Below are 23,663 nucleotides of genomic sequence, written 5' to 3' on the forward strand. Positions count from 1 at the left end.
CCATTGTTGTCAAGCTATCACTATCACCAGACCATCACTACCTTACCACCACCGTCCTTGCCGTTGAAACACCATCAGCGGACCACGGTCGTTTGGCTACTATTGCCGCCAGACCAGCACTGCCTAGCCAGCACTATCACTACAACCAGACCACCATTCCACACCCGACCACCACCATCAGGTCAAAGCCACCATTGTAACTCTATTGTAGGCCATCATCGTCGCCACAATTGATCCATTGCCATTAGGCTACTACTACTGAAGACACTGACATCATATTTTTTGATAGATGACCTCTACTGTCTTACTTTTCTTCATAGTTGTTGAGTCCCTACAACTTCCCTAACATATTGCACTACTCCCCAGTGAAAGTCAGGTCAATAACCTCCATTTATGCAATATTGCTTCCGATTCAAGAGCCTGTAAAGTTTTATAATCATTTTGACATAGTAAGTCATTTCAACTGGGCTAGACCCCTTGATTTTTAACTTTTGGGTTTTTCACGTAAAAACTTTTAGTTGATCCTTATATTAACTCTTTTTTTTATTTATGTGAGTGTCAGTTCTTTATACAACACTAAGACGATAATGTATCACTTACCCACGTCGTAAATTTACTGGCACAAAATAATGATGCATAAAAGAGTTAGTAGGCTTCTTTGTTTGCATGATAGATCATCTGCAACAAGACACAATCATTACATGCAAATCAACTTAGCGTTGATTTTTTTATTTGGAGAATTATCAACAATAATAGATCACTTTCCACCACCATTAAATCATTAATTGAAAATATCCATTTAACTTTTCAGAAAAGAGTTCTTTGATTTCTAGGAGAATTAATGTGGTACAATATGCGGAAGAAAATGACAGACTATAAGAACTCAATTCAAGAAGGATGCCACAAATTAAGAAGGTCCAACAACTAGGAATAGGATAAAGCTCCTTACTTTAAATTATATTTTTATTTATGATTATATTATACTTATGTGTGTAAAATTATGTATTTGTAATATTTATGTGTGGGCATTGGCAAAAAAAATTAAAAATCAAACATGAAAAAATCAAAATTTAGAATTTGAAATTGAAATTTTCATTATGACAAGAATCATTTAAAACAAATAAAGATTGATTATTTGATATATATTTTTAAAATAATAATTATATACAGAAAGTGGCCAGCCATTATCAGAACAACGAATATGAATCGACATATGAACAATCGTTTCCTCCTCATCTAAACATGTGGCCCCTCCCATTTTTTTTTTTTTTTCCTTTCCCTATCTCTTATTTGATTGCTAAAAAATGGATGCATTTTAGATGATATTGGGGTTTGGTGGCTAAAAAAAGAAAAGGTGGATAATTTGGTAACTCTTACTCTTACTATTTTGGCGAGTTCACAGATTAATCATGCTTATTTTTCTATTGAATCTTAGTATTTTGTTGTTCTTTCTTCATCCAAATGTGCAAGGTTTATTTTTCTCTAAGTAAATCTTCACAAAAAGCGATTGAAAGCCATATTGTTATGTCATATTTTAAGAGTGATCTCTGGTAGAATCTAGTTTTGTTCTATATATACATTGGTGTACCAAAAGTTATTAAAAATTTTATAAAAATTTCATGAACCATGCTCGTAACTCTAACATCTATTGTCCATGTATTGTTAACATAATCTTCTAGCCCAAGTACACTAACCAAAGCCAAAATTCTTATTATTATTTTATCAACTATAAAGAATTTCTTGTGACTAACTCTGAGGAGCACATCAATATTTCTAAGACTTTCAAGGTAAAAGGTTCAATAGATTCACCTAAAAATTCATAATGTTTGGCCTAGTTTTTAGATTTTGGACAATATATAATCTTGCGTTAGTCAACTCTAACTGTGCCTATTAAACTAAACCCACTAGCTGACATGCTCCAACAAAGCCTAGAGACTCTTCCTAGCCATCTTTGAAAGGGCTTTAAATTTTAATTGTAGTATATTGTTAATATTTTTAAGTGTAGTATATAGTTAATATTTTTTAAATGCTAATGAGCAAACAAGTAAAGTGGAGATGGCTCAAGCTTGATTTATTAGCACACTATAAGCTGCAAACAAGCCAAGTACCAAATCGAGCCTGACCTACTCACAATTTGACCATACTAAGCTTCCCCCTAAGTATAATATTATTGAAACATCATAAAATTTATCTCCAATGACTAATTTACACCCTTAGCTATACTTTTTTCATTTCCAAAAATATTCCTATAGGCTATTTTGTTTCATTTATTTGCCTCAAAATTTAGCATTTTTTAGATTAACTATGTAAGAATAAGCTGAAAAATCCTCAAGCTGTGAGAACTCAATTTAGAATAATTTCTTCAAGATTGTCTTGATACATTTTTTTTTCTAAATTTTGAGGATTAATTTGAAATTCATATACACCTCATACGCCACACTTTGAATCCAAAATGTCCTAATAAAGAGCTTAGAGTAGAGAGAGAGAGAGAGATTAATTCAACTTTACATGTAAATCAACATAATCTTATACAAAAAAAAATAATAATAATAGAGGAAGTATAATTACAGTAAGATATTGATATAGAGAGAGGCAATCAAAGTGACACTCTGTGGGATACATAATAGGATATGGGGCTGTCAAAACGGCTCGTTGTTCGCGAATAGCTCATGTTCGGCTCGTTAAATTTGTTCATGAGACGAATACAAACAACACAAACAAATATTTGTTCGTTCGTGTTCGGCTAGTTTTGGCTTGAAATACTGCTAATCAATTATATATATATTCATTTTATGAGTAGTATTTTTTAAAATATTAATTGACTACAAGGCTACAAAGATTTATAATCAATTAAAAGAATTAATGAAGAACATAGAATAAAAATTATTAAATTAGATTCAAATGATATTTTAAATCTTGTCACAATCCTTAACATCTTATGACTACGCGATTAGGGTTGTCAAAATAACTATTTGTTCGTGAACGGCTCGTGAAAGGCTCGTGTTCGGCTCGTTAAGCAGATGAGCCGAACACGAACACACCTTTTGAGCTTGAAATATCAACAAGCCGAATACGGGTTGGGTCTGGGCTCGCTCGTGTTCGGCTTTACTTCTTACTCTTCCCTCGAGACGCGCACGTGTCCCCTTGTTGACCTCATTTTTAGTGAGGTCTAGTCTTCCTCTTAGGGTTTAGGATCTAGCCTTAGGGATCTCCCTTTGACTATCTTAGAACCTTAGAAGTGGTGCCCGCCTCATTGTAATTTGACCTATTTCCGTCCTCTTTTGTGGTTCCAAGTGTGTGGTATCGACTTCTAGCATTTAGAAGGGTGAAACCAACATGAGGAAACCCAAAAGGGACCCCTATAGGACCTTTTTGAGCTATATATATATATATATATACATACATACATATATATAGCTCTGTCGTACAATATGTACAAAATTTCCCCTGCACCCCAACCCACATAACGTAATTCCTCCGATTGGATAGATGCTTCCGCTCCACTGGCTCGCTCTGTTCCGCTCTAGCATCTGTCATTTATCTGGTATATGTGTCATATCTAACATCATGCATTGTGTTCATGTAAACATGAATCTAACAATTTTGTGATTCAACCTTATATCAAAATGAGGGTCTGTTTGGGGCAGCTACAGCTAATAAAAAAATAATTGTAAAACTACGGAATAATAACTTGATGTTAAAAAAATTGCGGCAGTTATTACAAATTTTTTTTTTCTTAAAGGTCAGGTCATAACTAGAGAGCCGTCTTCGCACCTAGCCGGGAATAATGGGAGAACACATATTTCAACGGCATCTTTTTTAAAATTTGGCAAAACACAGTTTGCCCAAACAGATCAAAAATAAGAGATGCGGTGCTGTCACCGCACCAATACCGCAGCGCCGCCCCAAACTAACCACTTAAAGATCCAGCTTAATAAATTTTGATAAAAAATTATAATCTAATTTTTTTTCTCAAAATAAAAATGTAAAAAATTTCTTATGATCTCGTGACATTAATGGAGTGGGTACGAGATAGATCATGACGCAAGTTTGATAGATTTGTTACAGTTGTTGCACTTCCCCTTCCCATGTTGCTCTATATATGCGTCATAGAACCATGCCATCACATATTAAACCATGATCAATATTTATAGCAAAATTAATCAACCAAAATTATATTTTCATCCACAAATAACAATTTTTTATTGTTTACAACCAAAATTTTTAGTGCAATAATTGTATTTTAGTTGGTCTTGGTGGAGAAAATGAGTCAAGATCTGGCCAAATTTTTAATTATATAATTAATTGTTAATTTTGCTTTTGGTAGGGCTGTCAAAAAGGCTCATTGTTCGTGAACATCTCGTGTTCGACTCGTCAATAAGCTCGTGTTCGGCTCATTAATTTCGTTCGATAAGTTAGCGAGCCGAACACGAACTAAGATGTGTTCGTTCGTGTTTGGCTCGTTTTGGCTCGAAGTACTACTTATCAAGTTTATATATATATATTAAGTAGTATTTTAAAAAAATCTAATTGACTACAAAGCTACAAAGATTTATAATCAATTAAAATATTGATAAAGAAAATAGAATAAAAATCATTAAATTAGATTCAAATGATGTTTTAATATAAATAATAATTTTTAAAACTTGTTCAAACTCTTATTGTCTTATGTCTTATGACTAAATGATTAGGATTGTTAAAAGGACTCTTTGTTCGTGAACAACTCGTGTTCGGCTCGTTAAGCAAACAAGCCGAACACGAACACACTTATTGAGCTCGAAATATAAACGAGCCGAACATGAGCTGAGCTTGGCTTGCTCGTGTTCGGCTCGTTTACACCCCTTATTAGGATACATAATAATTATTGAAATCCCATTTCAATGTGAAACTCATCTGTCATCTCCCAAATTAGTGGCTTTATTGATCAATGACAAGCTGTTACCAAACTTCTCCCATGCACCTTCTCCTTCCCTCCCATGTGACTGCCAACCCATCTCTCTCTCTCTCTGTGTTCATAATAAAATAAGAATAATAAAAATTTCGAACCATGCATTCTATTCCAGCTAAAAACTTTAGATCAATCAATCCCACCAAGTTCATCACATCACTCAAATCTACCAAGCGTGCAGAAATAGGCAGAAATCAGAATAAATGCTGCATCCATTTTCCACCATCAGAGATCTCAGAGAGGAAGATGAAGAAGAACATAACACCTTCTTCGCCGGCTTAAATATGAACAATGCTTGTCTTAACCCACCAATCATAAACATCCTAATACATCTCCACCTTCACCTTCCCCAATAAAAACCTCTCATTTCCTCTAAACTTCCACTGCAAATTTCTCACCCGCACCATTTCCATCCCATCAATCTTAATCACCAAATTCATGACATGAGAGCTATCATCACACTCTATAAAAACCTCATGAAAACTCCCCTGTTCATCAAACTTTAGTCTTGTCACAAAACTCTTCTTCCCAAAAACATGTTTTTTCTTGGAAAACAGAAAAGCTTCAATCACAGCCGGCTGCGACCGCCCTGTTTTCCGACAAGCTTCCATCTTAGGATCGCCGAGCAGAAGAACAACTTCATTATCGGAGACAACTGCTACGTAGTAATCAGACAAAGGTTCCGGCGAGGAGTTCTGATCTTCATTGCTGAATTTAGCGTTTCAGAGATCCCAAATAACGTCGAGTGGCTTATTTCCTTCAATGGTGAAAAGCTTGGTGCCATGGCGGCACCAGAAAAGCCATGGTTTCAGCTCTACCTTGCAACTGCTGTTGTGGTTGTCGCCATTAATGGAGATGAATAAGAGCCATGTGATGGTGATGAGGATGAAGTGGCAGGCGGTGGCGGTGGCGGTGAGGCATGAGAGGACGACTAAGTTTTGGTGTGCGAGGTTGGCGGCGGGGAAGTGGTCGGGGGAGGAGAAGAGGGTGTTGGTGGAGCTTGAGGAGGAGAAGCATGGGGGAACAGGGAAGAGGTCCTGCTTTTCTTATCTTTGGCTTGGAGGAGAGGAGGAGAGTCTTTTATGTTGTACTTACAAATTGAGTGTGATATATTTATTTATTTTGGAGAGAGAGAGAGGAAGAGGTGTGATTTATGATTGGAGGAATGATGAAAGGATGTTTATTTAATGCATGGTGCTCTCCTTTTTAAGCTTCTATGTGTGAAATCTCTTGAGATTTGAGTATGCCACTCTTCACAAGTTTATATAGGTAACCACACATAATAATTTTTCCTTTTTTAGAGTTTAATATTTTGTCCACACACTTAAGATTTGATATATATAATATATATCTATATATGTATGTATGTATGCATGCATGCATGCATGTATGTATGTATGTATGCATACATGTATGCATGTATATATGTACATACGCGCGCGCGCGTGTGTACAATTTATTATAGAGTTTTGATCATATGTAAAAACTCCAATTTGAGCCGCAAGACTTATATAGCTATTTTGTAAGATCTTATCAAGAGCTTATTCATTAAATAAGATTAAGTCATTTAGAGAGCCTTCTTATAGAAAAATATATTATCTTTTTCACTAATGATTTGGTATCTTGTTATGTCCCATGCGTACTTTTATAAATTTTTATTGTACAACATACATCTTTATCCACCAAAACTAATCTTTTTTAGTCATCAAATTTCGTCTCCAACTTTACAACCATTATATTTTTCATACTCTTCTTTTGATACCAATCGTCCAGCTAGACATTGCCATAAAATTAAATCTATCATAAAATAACTATAAAAGAGATATTAAGAGTCATTAAAGTGAATGACAAAATTTATGTGATTTGGCTTAATGAACCATGCCCATGACTGCACATATTTTTAAGCTTCAAAAAAATATATATTAAGATTTGAGCTTCATATAAAAGTAGAAATGTGAATGAAATATCACTTTATATTGTTGAGAGAAAATGTAGTCATCTAATGCAAAGATAAGAGTTAAACTTTTTCCTTGAAAAAGTCAAAGAACTCCACTTTCAAGCACTCAAAAGGCTACTTCATTTCATTCGTGGAGAAGATTCATCTTCTTACTTTGTTGCTTTTTTATTGTGGGATATTTTATAAGTGAGAATTATATGAGTTTCTATACAAGAGTGTTCACCATCTAATATTAATTGCAACCACCATTAAAGACTTTATTGCTTACATGTGTGGTTGTTATAGGTCATCCATTTATGACCTTATAAAGGCCCCCATTTAAGAATTTTTATTGTACATTTTAATGAGGAATCTATGGTAACCACCAATTTTAATGGTAGCGATGAATTTATGATAATTTATGAAATTAGATATTACAGTTAATATTCTTTCATTTGGAGTTTACATTTCTTATGTACTAGCTAAATGATTATATTTGAATAGCATGCACCTTCTTATCATTATTCATAAAATTTAATTTGGACTTGTAATACATATCTTAGATTATCAGCGACAAACTTAAATTTTTTTACTAATTTTTTCCTTATTTTAGAGTTTAAATCTATCTTTTAGAATCTCTTATTTGACAAAATCATTATTTTATGTTATTTTTCCAAATCACTAGTGAAAACTTTCACAATGGCTTTTTTTTTTGTATTTAGTGCCGTATTCTTAATATTACTCTTGATTTTATGAGACACCGCTTGTCTATTAATGCATCAACAAATGACATTAAATTATATAACATATAGAGTCTGTTTAGTTTATTTTTTATAAAGTTAATCAACAAACCCTCATAAATCTTAAAGGGCAAAACATCAATGATAAATTTATACCCGTCAACACAAAGAATACTTGATTTTGTTTTGACATGCTTCTCTAATTCTATAGTGTATGAACCTCTAATCCTATACACACACACAAAGAGGGATATCGACATGTAAGTGATCCAGGGATATCGACATGTAAGTGTGTGTGTGTGTGTGTGTGTGTGTGTGTGTGTGTGTGTGTGTGTGGACATCCAATCTTTGGCTTAAATGCAAAAAATACATACTATTGGAATAATTTTAGTCTTAAATTCATCACCTCTTACGTCTATTATCTTTAATAACCAATAGAGCATTATCAATTTTATAACTTGTAAAATTTACAAAAGTACCCACATCACCTCACTAATATATCAATTTTATGATTTTCATCTTCTTACTACTTTTTCTTCTTCAAATCAAAATAAATCTTCTTCATGTGTCCTTTTTTCCTTTTGATAAAAAATAAATTTTTTTATTTATTTATTTTAAGATTTACTCATGTCATGATCATATAAGATAATCATGTTTCATAGAAACTCTTTTTACTTGTAAAAAGACATTACTTGGTTTATCGCCTTCCTCAAGTTTAAAAATTATCTCCTTTGAAAGGAAAAAAATATATATATTACATCCAGATGAGCTGAGTTCGGATTAGGTGCAAATGATGTTTTTGTTTTTTTTTTTTATATAGTATTAGTAATATTGATTATAGTGTTGGTGTTATACTACAATGCCACAATACTATCATGAATACCATCGATCATACCTACCCTGTCTAGATGCAATATCTTATCCTTTGAAACAAATCTATATATATATATATACTAATAATATATATGGGGGCGCGCGCGCGTGTATTAGAAAGTGAATAAGTTATCCTTTTTGAACCGATTGGTCAAATTCGGTTTTAAAACCAATATTTAAAAGTAAATAAAATTGTCAACCTCACTTTTTTTTAATTAATTTTCCGCATGGACCTTGTGGACCGTTGATCTACTAGGATCATATTTGAACGCATATAAACTATAATTTAGAAATAGACGAAATTTTACGCATGCGGCATGCGCCAACCTTAAAAATCTCATTCTTGTGGGGAAGCAACGAGCATTTTATGCGGGAAGTCCGCAACACGGATGTTTTGGCCGACAGTTTTCCCTCCCGGGGCTGTTGTGCTCGAGCTTTCCACCGATGAATAAAATTTTACCACGTGTCCAACTCACGACTCGTTTCCCTCACGTACGGGCGGTCCCCGCAGTGCCAATATCGTTATTTATTCCAACTCCGGGGGTCTAGTATTAAAATTTCAACATAAAATCTCAATTATTTGGCTCTACAGGGAATTACCATTGCGAGCTTCTTCGCTGAAATTACTAAAATGTTGCCTTTATTGCTTTCATGGCGGGTATATAAACCAACGGACGCCGACGAAAAAACTGCTTTGAAAACAGGAAGAAGAAGCACGAGGGGGAGTCGAGGGAGAATCGAGTAGGAAGTAGAAACCCTGATTCCTCCATCTTAGGTCTTCCCCCACTCCATTGCTCCGAAGCCCTGCGATCGAAGATTTTCAGAGCTTATCCGAGCTCCGATCGCCGCCGGGCCGCTTCGATTGTCGGCGGGGGCGCCCAGCCGACATGGATCCGTATGGCGGTGATGGCCATCAGCCGGATCCCGACAGTGGACTCCAAGGTATGCTCCTCCGCACTGCCTATCTCTTGGACCCTTCTTTTTCCCCCTTTGTTCACTGGTCTGGTTTTGTGGAATGGTTCTTAGGGTTTATAGCTTAGCATTTGTTTGGAATTTGTTTGATTGACTGCAGCGATTTTCTGTGTTGATTTTGCATTGTTTTAGAGTCCATGTGGCGTTTGGAACTTGGTGGTGGCGGCAATCGTGGTGGCGGGTTACCAGAGAGACCGGGGAAGCGGGACTGCGCTTACTATTTGCGGACCGGAACTTGTGGGTATGGTGAGAGATGCCGCTACCATCACCCCCTTGATCGCGTCAGTACGGTGAGGATAGCCGAATTTTACAATTGTTCGCTTTCTTCTTAATGTGTCTTGAGATGATTTTGTTTGGAATTCTTTTGTTTAATCTAAGTAGATAATATTTGAAGAGTTTTTATGCTAAGTTGCTGGAAGTGACCCTGCATTTGTAGACGAATTTACGAAATTGTTTATTTTCAGCAGGTAGCCGGGCCTGCGAGGCTGGTAGCTGGAGAGTATCCGGAACGCTATGGCCAGCCTTTTTGTGAGGTATTGGGGCCCTTTGTATTTTGTTTGTTGCCGTTGGACAATGCGATACCTGGGAATTACATGCATGCTTATAAATTTTTGAGTTGAAAGTGTTTTCGTAGTTTTTTTATTTTACTGACGTTACTGTTCTGCTGAAAAGAGTGAAGAAATTTTCTACCTTTTGTCTGATTTTTCAGTACTTCTTGAAGACTGGGACTTGTAAGTTTGGCTCTTCTTGCAAATACCACCATCCTAGACAAGGAGATGGATCCGTTCAGCTGGTCTTATTGAACAGCTATGGATATCCACTACGCCCGGTTGGCTTCAAATTTTCAAAGATGTTTAATGAAAATGCTCAAGTTCTTAGATTATGTCTTGGTAATTTGCATTTAGTAAAACTGGGTGTACTTTTTTCTAATTGCTATGTTCTGATATGAGATGTAGGGTGAGGAAGAGTGCTCATACTTTATGAAGACGGGGAAATGCAAATTTGGCTTAACTTGTAAATTCCATCATCCACAAACTACTAGCGCCTCTATGCCCTCTCCTGCACCTGTGTTTTATCCAATGGTGCCAACTACGTCTATTGCTACACCACAACAGTACCCTGAGGTGGGAGTTTGGCAGGTTGGGAGGTCTTCTTCGGCATTGTCTGGTGCATACATGCCAAGTTCATATGGCCCCGTGTTGTTTTCACCTAGGGTTCTTCCAGTCCCTGGTTGGAATGCTTATCCGGTTTGTTCTTGGTGCTTTGCTTACTTCATGTGATATAAGTTGAAACCCTTAATTTATGTTTCTATTTTGTGTTGTCTATTTAATGAGGCAGACACCAATAAATGAGTCTGCTTCTTCTGGCGCTCAACAATCTACTCAAGTAGAACCACTTTATTGGCAACATTCTCAGTTGTCTTCCTCTGCATCAGCATACTCTGGTTCCTATCCTCTTGTAACTTCTTTAGTTGGGCCTTCAACTAATAATAATCAGATAGAGCAGAACCTTCCACAGAGACCTGGTCAACCTGAGTGTCAATTTTTCATGAGAACAGGGCAGTGTAAATTTGGGGCCGCATGTAGATATCATCATCCACCAAACTGGAGCATAACTGCAACAAATTGCTCACTGAATCCTCTAGGCCTTCCCCTTCGACCAGTAAGTCCATTCCTCTCTCTTCAAGATAATGAATGAATCATACTGATATCCAAATTTTTATTTTAGTTGTGTAATGGAGATATATTCATTTCTTTTCTTTATGAAATGTTCTTCTTCGTACATTTTTATAAGCTTTATAATTTACCTTGTTTTGATCGAGAAAACACTTTGTGATGTTATCAATTAAAATAATGATGTTGACATTGTGCCTTTATTTTATACACTATGAGAATTATGACAGAAAACTTTTATATTTCCCCAGTATAAATCTTGAACTTACAGAGTTCTAGCCTTCGTATTCTAGTAAAATTTTGAATATGGCAGTAGACTTTTCCTTTTGAAATTGTAGTACTTATCACATGGGAGAGGTTTTTAATTCATTGGTTTATGCTTTGTGTTTCTTTATCTTTGAAAAGTATGCTGTGATAGGTTGGATGCATTTGATACCTGCATTCTGCTTGGTTTTATGTATATAAAAATACCTTCTCTCCTTACGCAATAATAGCTTTTTTAAAAGAAATTGGTTGATGTAGAAGCAAACATATTTGTTCATCAGCATGCTTTTTAGATCTTTGATATTATTTTCATTTTTTGCGTGCTTTTATTTAAATAAAAATACCTTTTCTTGTTACACACTATTAACTTTTTTTAGAAGAAATTGGTTGAGGTAGAAGTAATCATATTTGTTTATCAGCAGTGTCTTTGTTGGATCATAAATTGTCATTTGTGAACACGCTCCGAGAGTTTGGGGATCGAGTGAAGGAGAAGAGAAGAGAAAGGGGGAGTATAGCTTGTCAGGGGTTGCTGAGAGGGTCGATGAAAGGTCTCTTTATTCGTATTTTTTCCTCTTACTTATAGAGATGTATTTTGTACAAATACAAAAAGCAGAGAATGTTTATGGAAACTGCTATTAATACAATGGATATTCTCATTAATCGTATGAATCTTATACCACATCTGCATTACAATTTGAATTTTAGCATGACTATAATCGGTTGTCCGACTTGCTTGAATTCAACCCACTGAAGCGACCTGTTGAGTGGCGACCGAGCGTTATATTGGTCGACCGAGGCGCCTGGTCGAATGTACATTTTGTCCGCCGCAGTAAAGGTTAGTCGATCGATCGGCCTTAATCAAGAATTCCTGTTTATGTCCCGGTCGGTTGAGACTGTCGGTGTGAAGTGCTCTTGAATCTCTTGACGCAATGTGTTGGTTGATTCCCGGTCGCGCAGTAGCATATGGTAGGATTTCTTGTTTGTCTGACTGTCATTTTGGCCATCCAAATGCTTTGAGATTTGTGTTGACAGTTGTGTATACATAGCAGTTCCCCGAATTTTTCTGCTCCTTGGAAGTGATAGCTATGATAAGGACCGAAAGATTATTAGTATTCAATGATACTAAAATCAAGAAAGTCAATTTAATAATCAACTTCCCTCAGATTTCGTGCCCAATTTACTCTGTAAATAAAGTCATAGGGTTGGCATTGCATCCGTTGTCATTAATTTTTCTTTGATCAACCGATTCGAATCATGGTCGACGATATGAGGAAACTCTATGTAGACCCACCCCGAGACTATGGCGAAGAGGGGCTACAGGCCTTCGGCTCCTGCAAAGAGAATCAAGGTCAGGTAGGAAAAGCGGTCACCAAACCTGCACCGGCCGATCAAGTCGGCTCATTTGGGGACCCTGAGTTCCTTGTCAGGAGACTGCGATTCCTGAGCCGGCTGTGGATCCTAGCTTTGGAGGCCAGTCGGCTTTTGTTTACTGAAGGCGTCGTTGGGGGCGCAGAAGCTCTAGAGGGAACAAAGATTGGTGTCCCCCTTAATTGCTACTACCTAAAGGTGAAGGCACCTCGCAACGAAGGTAGGGGGAAAATGTTTGGAGACCATTTCTTAATTGGATCGATTTATGAGTATGACAAAAACAAAATTCTTTTTTTGTGTATGGACATCATCGTTGTTTAACTGTTTCTTGACATTTTTCATATGCAGATACATTGTCTGAGTCAAAGGGTCATCAGTATGGCGTGCAGTCGAAAGATTCTGCGGAGTTCGTTACTTTTGTGGTTGGTTTGCATGTTGAGCTTACGGAAGCCCTGTCAACAGCCATTTCGAGAGGATACCACTAATTTGTTCCTTTGCCCGCCGTTGATATTGGTTAGAGGTGAACGGAGCATCGGGCTCCTCCCCTTGGAGCCATGGGACAACAGATAGGTGGGGTCGAGCCCTCAGCAGTGGGGGTTGGTTCATCAGAGGGATCGACTAGAGGCCTGGCACGACGGGAGGTCTCAGCCCCTCTGATGTTCCCAAGCTCGGTTGTGTGGACCCTGCAGGCGGAGGTTGATGCTTTGCCGGATGGTCTGACCGAGGTGTTGTGTGAGCTCGGAGCGCTTTAGGAGTCGATTAACCTGACCAAATTTCACCTCAAGGCCAACCGGATGGAACGACTTAGAATAGGAGGTCGATTGTCCTTCGAAGGTTGGCTCATAAAGGGTCATCCCCCCTAAAGCCTTGGAAGACCTGCTCATAAAACATTTTATTTTAGACTTGTAATAATGTTATTTAGAAATGAAAAGACATTTGAATAAATTTGAAAAAAAATGTTTGGTTTGTTACTCATTCTTGTGCGACGCTTCGTTTTTCGAGTCCGCCCTATAAATAGAGCGTTGGACCATTGTTTCTTACTTTACGCATTCCGATTATTGCATCTGAGCTTTTAGTTTTTTTTCTTTTCTCGTCTCGCCCTTTCAACCGCCTTCAATTTTCTTTAATAGCCTCGAAATACTCTCTCACAACCCTTCATTTTAAATGGAGAACGAATTGAAGGAGTTGCAGACGAGGTATGCTATGTAGGACAGTGTCACCTTTTGGAAGTTGTCGAGGTCGGTTCTGACGACGAAACTTTTGGGTAAGGATCTAATATTTTACCAAGACCAGTTCAAGTGCAGTCTCCAGTTGCCTCTGTGCATTGAGCTCTGGAGTGCCTTTAACACGTATGGGGTTATTCCGGCGCAAGTGATGACGAACTCCATGGCTACGATAAGGTTGTTTTTTTTCTATCAATGGGAGCGCATCTCGTGCAATTTCGATCTTTTAAAATATTTTTTTCTCGTTTAAGGTCAATAGGGAGGGTTTTGTCATGTTCTTGATGGGAAAGAGCTCCACTTTATAGGGGTGGAGAGAAAAATAAATGTATGGAAGAAGTAGTTCTTGGTTGGTTCTTACTTTGTTAATTGGGAGATTCGACACAAGCCAGCAAGATGTTCGGTGTCCAAGCTGAAGTCTCTCCCCATAGAGCATGGATGTCATCAGGGAGATGTTGACCAACGGTCATATGTCAATCCTGCAATATATTGCAGAGGCGGCGGTTACTCATGCGTTAACGGGTGAGATGATGGAAGCGTTGTGTCTTGATTTGGATATTATTGAGGGTGTTTAAGCGAGGAAGGTGAAGGAAAAGTTGGCCACTAAGCGTCAGAAGCAGAAGCGTCCCTCGAAGTCACGTAATCTTGTAGGAGACGAATATCTGCTCCCTTACAATGTAGCTGCAAAATACATTGTCTACGTGTCTGCTCATAGTGTTTTTATTCAGTAACAGGTTACTGGCAAGTTCACTGCTATCTCTCGAAAACATTATTCTCGCTTTGTTAATGTAGGGGAAGGTGATGAGAGAGAGCCCGTTTCCAAAGGGACAAAGCCATGACCGTAGCTCCCTCTTCGTCTGCTGCAAACTTGCAAGTTGGTACGTCGCCGACTATTGTTGTTCAGCTAGATCCTCAAGTTGGTGGTTCTTCCTTTGTTTCTCTGACTAAGAGGGACAAAGCAAGTCAAGTTGTCCCTTCTTCTTCATCTAGTTCTTCCTAGGGGAAGCCGTTTTCATCCTCCAAGAATGAGCCTCCGCACTTGCGTGAGGGAGCAACGGTACGTTGTCGGGGAAAGCAGCTGATGGAGGAAGCAGATGCTTCACCACCCCTCACATGAAAAGAAAGAGGGGGTCCGTGTGGGAGCTTGTGCCCGAGAGTCTGGATGGATATGGGAGGATGCCAACAAGCGGTACTGATCATTTGATTTGTACCCGCAGACGGATGCCAATAGAGAATTGCCTTTGGCGTTCCTGAATCTACTGTGGTTGGGGGGGGGGGGGGGGGGGCTTCAAACACCAAGAGCTTTTCCAGAACGTGGACCTGCGGTAGTTAATGGTAGCGCAAAGCACCCATTTCCTTGGGATAGCCCTACTCGAGGTGGAGCAGTCGCTGGAGGAAACTCAGAAGAAGGAAGCTTCACTGGAGGTGAATCTGAGAAGGGCTCGCGATGACCAATATCTTTTGAAGCTCAAGTTTGACGAGTCTGTGAGGACCAACAAAGAATCCCTTGGGACTATGGCGGCTCTGGAGAAGGAAAACACTAAGATGAAAGAGAAGGTCACTTCGTTGGTCTCCAGAGAGCAATATGATGATGGTCGGGCGGAGTACTCTAAAATTGGGGTGGACTGTGTCATTCAACAATCCATCCGTCGTGGCTTGGTCGACCCTAAGTGTTCCAACCAGAGGGAGTTTTCAACTTTAACCCGCGATGAGCCGACAGAGAGTCCCGAGGAGGAGGATAGTTCGGGAAGAGAGGAAGATTCGTACACCCGATAAGACCCTCTGCATAAATGAAGTCTTCTCCTCGCCTTTAAGAAGCTGTTAGCATCATGCAAAAATACTTGTAATATTTTCTTTACATTAATTTTTTTTTGTCTTTTTACATCTATTTTTGTTATTTTTGGTTTGTGAAGTTTTTTATTTACCTGGGACATCGACCCCTTTAGAGAGACTTGCTCTCGGGTAGGCCATGAATTCTGAGAAACTGATTTAAATTGAAGTGCCTAAGTTGGTTAACACTTATTTCACTTGTGTGCGGGCACCATGTCGCCTTTTAAGTGGATATCAACCCTGATTCACCTTTTCTCCCGACTCAGATCTTCTTGTTAGTTAAGAGGGTGATGACCATGGTTTTTGGGTTGACTTTCACTCCCCTTTTTGCGGATTTGTCGCTTGCAAGGGGAGAGTCATTCTTAGATGACCTACTAAATGACTCTATCAGCCCGCGACCGGAAGGTATTTTAAGTTTTCCGATCGATTGCCTCCCCCTTGGGGTGACTGATAAGTCGATCGATCTCTCTCGAATCACTAGGTCTCATGGTAATATTATGTGGTCGTCCTTTATGGATTTTTGAAGATTTATATCGAATTTTCCCGTCCATGCGGATCTTTATCTCTTTGTCACCCTTCAGGCATGGATCTTGTCGTCGCCGAGAGTTTGGGGATCGAGTGAAGGATGACAACTCTGGTGGCAATGGGTTTTGCTCCCCCTCGTTTTAGTTTTCTATAATCGCGATAGATAACCAAAACCCTGCGGGAGTGCGGGCAAAGATTCCTTTCGCTCACAGCCACATTTTGCTTTCCGAGCAGAGGCTTCGGGGCGTGAAGGAATCATTAGGCCCAATTGGAAGGGACCCGAGGTGGATCTCTTGGCTAGAGGCGACCTCTCAGATAGTGTTTCCTGCCCCCTTCTTCCCCTCCGAGTCGAGGGGGATCCAAAAGAGTTTGACGTCTTAGGTCTTCGCGGCAATGGCTTCCTGTGTATCTAATATGCCAGGGCATTTAGCTCCCTTTCATATCTTTCACATCTTTGGGCGGTATTTCATACACAGAGGAAGACTGTGGTGAAGAGATTGGACCAAGCCGGATTTCTTGGAGAAAGACAATCGGGCACAACCAACCTCTTAGTCGCTACGACGTTCTAGATAGAGGGTTGCGCTTGCTTCTGAATGACAAGGTCCTCTCTCCTTAGCGGTGTCGGTCGTTACTCATACTATGGACCGACCTTCTCTTCCAAGGGTTAGTTTCAGGCTAAAGAGCTGTGAAGTATGTAATTGATATGTTTGTTGGTCAGAGGTGTCTTGTATCTTTCATTTGGAATAAAATTACCTTTTTTTCTTTCTCAGTTGTTTTATTTTCCTCGCCCTTTCTTATCCGTGGTTTCTTATTTCTGTTATGCTGTGGTTATCTTTATGATTGACTGGTCAGCGGTGTCTCTCCTTGAACCTTCACTCGGTTCGGCCTAAAGTTTGATTGTTTGATTGGTAAGGACAATCGCTCGGCGGAGTTCGGTTGAGCCAAGTTCTCCAAGTATCTTAGGAAGTTGAGACATTGAGATAAGGATTACTTTGATTTTTTTTAAGGAAAATTACAATAAATAAAGACACTTTCCTTCGGGCATACAAGGAATAAATTTGTAAAATAAAGAGTTTTTTTAAGGAAAAAATTTCTTCAAGTCATCTTCGCTCCATGTCCGAGAGAGTTCTTTTCCAGCGTTTGTCTTTAGTCGATACGCCCCGGGTGAGATCCGTTGGCAGAAAATGTAATGCCTGCTCCAAGTTTGGTCCAACTTACTGACTGCCTGTCCTCAAGCTACTGGATCGGCCTTCATTAGGACTAGATCTCCCGAGACAAAAGTCCTCTCCCGAACATGTCTGTCGAAATAGCGGGCGGTTCGCCTCTTAATCTCCTCTTGTCGAAGTGCTGGCTCGTGTTTCCTTCGAAAGTTCGAGGGCTAGCATCGCCCCTTCAATGTTAGCCAGTTGTCACTCGGCCAATTCATCTCCGAAGAACGAGGAGGTTGTGATGATTATATTCGACCGGTAACACGGCCTCCATCCCATGGGTTAGCATGAACAAAGTTTATTCAGTCGTCGTAGTAGGTGTCATTTAGATCACCTAGAGCACCGAGGGTAGCGGATCCACCCGACTTCCCTTGGTTCGAACTTTTTCCATAATAGATAGGGTTATGATGAGTTTGTTAGCTGCCTCGAACAGCCCATTTATTCTAGGGTAATGGGCTGAGGCGAACTTCAGGTCAATCCCTTTTTTGCGCAGAAATTTTTTGCTCGCTGGTCCGGTGATGATGATAAGCAGTAGCCCATACCTGCATATCAAATCAGACCATATGAAATGTCGGACTGCCTCCACATTGATTTGAGCAAGTGGTCTTGCTTCAATCCATTTTAAAAAATAATCAACCACTACCAAAAGAAACTTTCTCTGGCCTTTCGACGGAGGAAAAGGCCCGAGATTGTCAAGTCCCCACACGGCGAACGGCCAAGGACTGACTATTTTCTGTAGCTTCCGAGCCAGTTGATGATGTAAATGTGCGTATTTTTGACACTGTTCGCACCTTCTCGAGAATCTGCTGCGTCCTTTAGGAGCATCAGCCAGAAGTATCCTTGTCTTTGTACGCGATAAGCAAGAGTCTATCCTCCGGAATGATTGCCACATTTTTCAGAATGCACCTCTTGAAGCACATCTTGGACTTCCTCTTTCAAGCACCTTAAGTATACTGAAATAACCAACCTCCTAAACAATTTCCGTCGATTAACAGGTTCAGGGCAGCTTTAATTTTAAAATGCTTTGATGCATTCTTCTACTCTTCCAATCTCCAAGTAGTGGATGTATGGATCCATCCAACTCCTGTTCTCGTCAACCGCTGCCTCCATGGCCTCCGGTTTGTCGTCCGTTGGCCCGGTAATTTTTCTGTGTATTCCTCCCAAACTGATGTGTTTGGAAAAGATATTGGCAACTTAATTGTCCCCCTAGCTGACGTGCTCGATGCGAAAGCTCTTGTATCTTCCAATTTCTTTTTTCGTCTTATTAAGGTATCTGGTCATCTGCTCGTCTCTGGCTTCAAATTCTCTGTTAACCTGATTCACAACTAGTAAGGAGTCAAACCTTTTTAGGATGTCCCAGACACATATCTCGTAGGCCAAACGGTGTCCGGTGATTAGTGTTTCATACTGTCTAATTGTTTGTGACGTCGAACTCCACCGAGATCGTTTGGTAAAGATGCTCTCCGGCTGGGCTGCATAGGACTAGTCCCCTTCCTGCTATTGTCTGTTTGGAGGCTCCATTGACATACAAGATCTACGTCCTATTTTCAGTGGCGATTCCCTTGTCCAGCTAATCTGTCATGGAAAAGTCAACCTGGAAATCAGCGATTGTCTAGGCTTTGATTGTCGTTCGAAGAACATAGGTGATGTTAAATTCGGTTAGTTCTACCGCCCGCTTCAGCACATGACCGGAGTGCTCCGGCTGCGTGAATACAAATTTCAAAGGATGGACCGTGATGACCCGGATCAGATGCATCTGGAAGTATGGTTGAAGTCTTCCAGTGGAAATAATCAAAGCGAATGTTAGTATTTTTCATAATCGGGTACCTGATTTCGGCACCGTGAAGCACTCGACTTTGAGATTGGTGAAGTCGACTCACATCCGCCACATGTCATTGGCTTTCTTGACCATAACGATTTTCTAGAGCCACATCGAGTGCTGGACTTCATGGATGTAGCCGATGTCCAGTAGCTTTTGCACCTTTGTTGCCATCAGTTCTGCCAAAGTTCTGGCGTTCGATTGGATTTTCTGTTGGACTGGCCGAGACTAAGGGTCGATGTTCAGTCGGTGAAACACCGTGCATTTCACTATTGTCCACGTGAACACTTCATGGTGCTCTCGAAGCATCTGTATCAACTGGCTTATGGAGTCTGCGTCAAAGTGTTCAATGATCCGGAAAACCTTAACGGGTTCTTTTTTTGGACATAGGTTATGGAGGACAACTTCACTGGTTTCGAGACCCCCCTCTCTCTAGATCTGGATGTCGAGCAGTTCATAGTTGACGCTTAAAACCATTGCAAATAACAGATTCTAGACTTTTCCAGGTTCCCCCAAACCATAATTACTTCGTCGTCGTTTGGGAACTGTACATCCACATGGTTGGTAGAAGTGATGGCTCGGTAGCTGTTTAGGAGTGGCTGACCGAAGATAGCGTTATAGGTTGACAAAGACACTACCATGAGGAACTCATATGTGTTGTTATACTGCTTCCCTGGTTCTCCCCAAGAGATGGCGAGGGCGACAAGGCCCAACACCTTTCTTTCCTTGGAGAATCCGAAAAATGGACCAGGGGATACTGTCATTTTGTCGGCCTTCAAGCCGATCTTATTAATAGTCATTTTGAACAAGATATTTACTGCAATTCTTGTATCAACAAGAATACTATCCACCTGATAGTTGTTGATCAGCGTTGTGACTATGATTGCCTCATTGTAGGGGTTCCCCTTCGGTGAGAGATTTGTATCTGTAAAGGCAATTCGTAAATAGTTACGTGCGTACGAAACGATAGAGCATACATCTCCTGAATGTCATCTCTTTGAACCAGAGGGTCAGGGTCCTCCCCCGAAGATAGCATGTATTATCCCTGCTATGTGGACCTCGTTCGCCCTGACTAATCCGTTGGAGGGATCTCTTGTTGGGATTTTTTCCCCGTCGTTATGTGTGCGCGCCTACTGGAACAAACTCTTTGAGCTTCCCGACGCGGATGAGTTCTTCAATCAAGTTTCGAAGGTGTTGGCACTTCTCTGTGTAGTCACCGTGGTCACTGTGGTAGTGCAGTACCTCTTTGGATCCCGTAAGGCCGGGGTCGCCTTCAATGGTGGAGCTAGTTTGAAGCAGCCTTTGTTTTGGATGGCCTAGACTATTTCGGCCATCAACACGTTGTGAAGTGTCAGACATTGCATTTTCCTGCAAACATGCAGTAGTTCATAATATTAAGCTGACCGTTGATCAGAGCGTTGCTTTCGGTCGTTTCTCTGCTGATCTCGGGACCGAAAGTTGCTTATTTGGTTACTGGTGGAAGACTAATTATTGTCCTTTGCCCTTCGCGGCTCGCCTCGTTCTTTTTGCTTCTTTGACGGGTGGCAGACAATTCTGGCTTACCCTTCATAGAGATTTGGAGATCTTCCTCGGTGAGTATGTGCTCGTTCACCATCTCTAATTCTTCTGCAAAAGTAGTAGGTTTAAACAGATTTAGGTCATATCTGAACCGCTCGCGCGGACTTTTTATTTCAAGGTTTTTCCAGCTATATCAGGCTTTAGGTCTCTAACTTCGAACATTTCATTTTGGAATCGGGTGATGTAGGTTCGCAGACTGCCGTTTTCTTCTTTCTTGAGGTTGAGCAGGGTGTTTGAGTCTTTCCTCGATTTCTACACGTTTAAGAAATTTGAAATGGTCTCTTAAACTCATAGTAATTTGGGATTGTTTCGGTCGGCAGAACGTTGAACCATTGAAAGGTCGATTCGTTCAGGGTGGTTAAGAAGAGGCGATACGTTATAGAATCATCAATCTAGAGCAGGCTGACAGAAGATTCGATTAACGCTACGTGGTCGATTGTGTCGGTTCTCCCTTTGTGAGAATCCAGGCGAGAGATCCTTGGCTTGGGTGGAGTTATCGTCTCTTTGATTTGGCGAGTAGCGGCTGCTGCCAAGCACTCACGTCCTCTCTTCCCATCGCCTGTTCGCCTGTGCAGACGCACCAATGTCAGTGTGTTGGGACTTGCATTGTCCCTTTGTCTGTTGGTCGATAACTTGATTGTCCTGAGTAGGTGGGTTCGCCAGTGGGAATCTTCGAGGGTGGAGCCCCTGAGATTCTACCTCCAAACGGTGTGGTTGGTCATTCCTCTTGGTGATTGCTTCCTGGAGGATCACGAATTGCTCCATCATGATGGTCATTTAGGCTTGCAGGCCCTGAACCTGTGTATGGATGTTTGGTTGTGTAGCCTCTCTATTGGGTTCCATATATGCTATCTCCCTTTGGAGGTTTCTCCTTTGTAGTCTCTCCCATTTCTCGTCTATGACATATCTACACTCTCCACACCACCTTTTAGGATATTGGATCTTAAATTGTCCTTTGTGAGCATGTCTTGAGAGTTTGGGGATCAAGTGAATTAAAAGAGAAGCGAAAAAGGGAGTATAGTTCGTCAGGGGTTGCCTGTTGAGAGAGTCGATGAAAATTCTTTTATTCATGTTTTTTCTCCCTATTTATAGAGGTGTATTTTGTACAAATACAAAAAGAAAGTAATAGTTATAGAAACTGCTATTAATACAGTGGATATTCTTATTAATCGTATGAATTTTATATCATATATGTATTACAGTTTGATTTTTAGCTTGGCAGTAATCGGTCTACCGGCTTGCTTGAATTCATCCGACCGATGCGACCAACTGAGTGTAAACCAAGCGATTGATTGTTCGACCGAGGCGCCTGGTCGAATGTAGTTTTCGTCCTCCGTGGTAATGGAGGGTCAATCGATCAGCTGCAATTAAGAATTTGTGCCTACGTCCCAATCGTTTGGGACTGTCGGTGTAACATGCCACTTGAATCTATCATCGCAATGTGTCAATTGATTCCCGATTGTGCAGTAGTATATTGTTGGACGTCTTGATTGTCTGGCCGTCATCTGGGTCGTCTGAATGCTTTGAGATTTGTGCTGACAGTTGTAGTGTTTACAGTCTTTAAGATATTTGATGTTATTTTTCACATTGTAAGCATACCATTTTTGAGTTTGGAAAAAAAGTACCTGGTAAGAATCACGTTTAGAGTATGAGAACTTGGTTATAAGGAATAATGCAAATTTAAGTACTTGTATCTAAGTTATATAATAAAATTTGTCAGTCTATTTGGAATGATGTTGCTATGATTTTGTCATTTTTATGTATTTATTTTTATGATTTTTTTTAGATTTTTTTTAGATTTGTGGTCTTATTCGTAAATAGAGGAAGTTTAGGAATTTATTTGTAAATATAATATAAGATTCTATATAAGCTTAAGTCATTAATGAAATGAACTAAATTTTCAAAGCTATTATTTTTTCATAATATCAAAGTCTAAACCCTAGCCGTCTCTAGTGCTCAAGCATACAGAGACTCGGAACTCCCTTTTTCCCTTTTCCTTTGGCTTCGTCCTCACAAAGTAGCCACGACTAAAGCTAACTATGATGGGAACGACGGGATCGCGATATGATAATCGCGCTAATTGGAACGACAAGGAAAAGATCACAACATGCAAAATCTCTACGGAAAGCAAGTGACAGGCTTGTAGAAGCTTATTTGGGAAGAGAAGGACGCGCTACTTGACTAATGGCAGCCCTTGTGTGGCAAACACTCGCTATACAGTCGTGATTGCAACGAGATGGTAAGTCGACGACATGCTCGGGCGTGCTCAAGGACCGAACTGACGATGCCTTTGGTAGCTGGATCACGACAGAGTGGTTTGAGCAGCTCGTAGCAAGGCAGGGGTGATGCGTGGGTGAAATTGAAGCAATGGATGAGATAATTTTGGTTCTGCATGCGTGAGAGAACAATAAAGGCTAATTAATAATTAAAATGAGGACGTTTGGAGACGAAGATAGTGCGGGAGGTGAAAGTTTGGAAGTTCTGTGGAAGATAGATCCTGAAGGTCTTTGTAGAGCTCATACAGGGAGTTGGCTTCTCAACGAAAGTCACTACCTCAACATGTGCTCAAACTCAGATGAAACTAGATCTCCCTCCCGTGGATTTGAAACTTGATTGACCGACCACATATTTGAGTTGGTCACGTTGGATCAAGGCTTCTTTAGTAGGGAAGATACTAAACGGATATCTAACGGGTGTTGAGCCATAGAG

At 39.9% G+C, this 23,663-nt stretch overlaps 1 protein-coding gene and 1 pseudogene across 10 annotated transcripts in view; one reads left to right on the forward strand and one right to left on the reverse strand.

Moving 5' to 3' along the window:
- Window positions 1-5,114: 5,114 nt before the first annotated feature.
- LOC110030809 lies at window positions 5,115-9,267 on the reverse strand (annotated as a pseudogene).
- Window positions 9,268-9,376: 109 nt separating this feature from the next.
- LOC110030887 (zinc finger CCCH domain-containing protein 6-like) overlaps window positions 9,377-23,663 on the forward strand; it is a 72,531-nt gene continuing 58,244 nt past the window's right edge. For 7 of the 10 annotated variants that reach the window (XR_002294686.1, XR_002294687.1, XM_020733851.1 and 4 more), the window contains exons 1-6: window positions 9,377-9,439; window positions 9,602-9,759; window positions 9,934-10,002; window positions 10,179-10,298; window positions 10,426-10,716; window positions 10,808-11,131. Coding sequence is in view for 8 of the 10 variants with exons in the window: in XM_020733851.1 (XP_020589510.1) it covers window positions 9,385-9,439; window positions 9,602-9,759; window positions 9,934-10,002; window positions 10,179-10,298; window positions 10,426-10,716; window positions 10,808-11,131 (1,017 nt within the window). In the remaining 2 variants the exon portion in view is untranslated. Of the gene's footprint in view, window positions 9,440-9,601; window positions 9,760-9,933; window positions 10,003-10,178; window positions 10,299-10,425; window positions 10,717-10,807; window positions 11,132-11,828; window positions 11,882-23,663 lie in introns of those variants that run through there. The other 3 variants (XM_020733852.1, XM_020733859.1, XM_020733858.1) reach the window with 2 other exon arrangements.

This window comes from Phalaenopsis equestris, unplaced genomic scaffold (genome assembly GCF_001263595.1).
Source record: "Phalaenopsis equestris unplaced genomic scaffold, ASM126359v1 Scaffold000761, whole genome shotgun sequence".
NCBI lineage: Eukaryota > Viridiplantae > Streptophyta > Magnoliopsida > Asparagales > Orchidaceae > Phalaenopsis > Phalaenopsis equestris.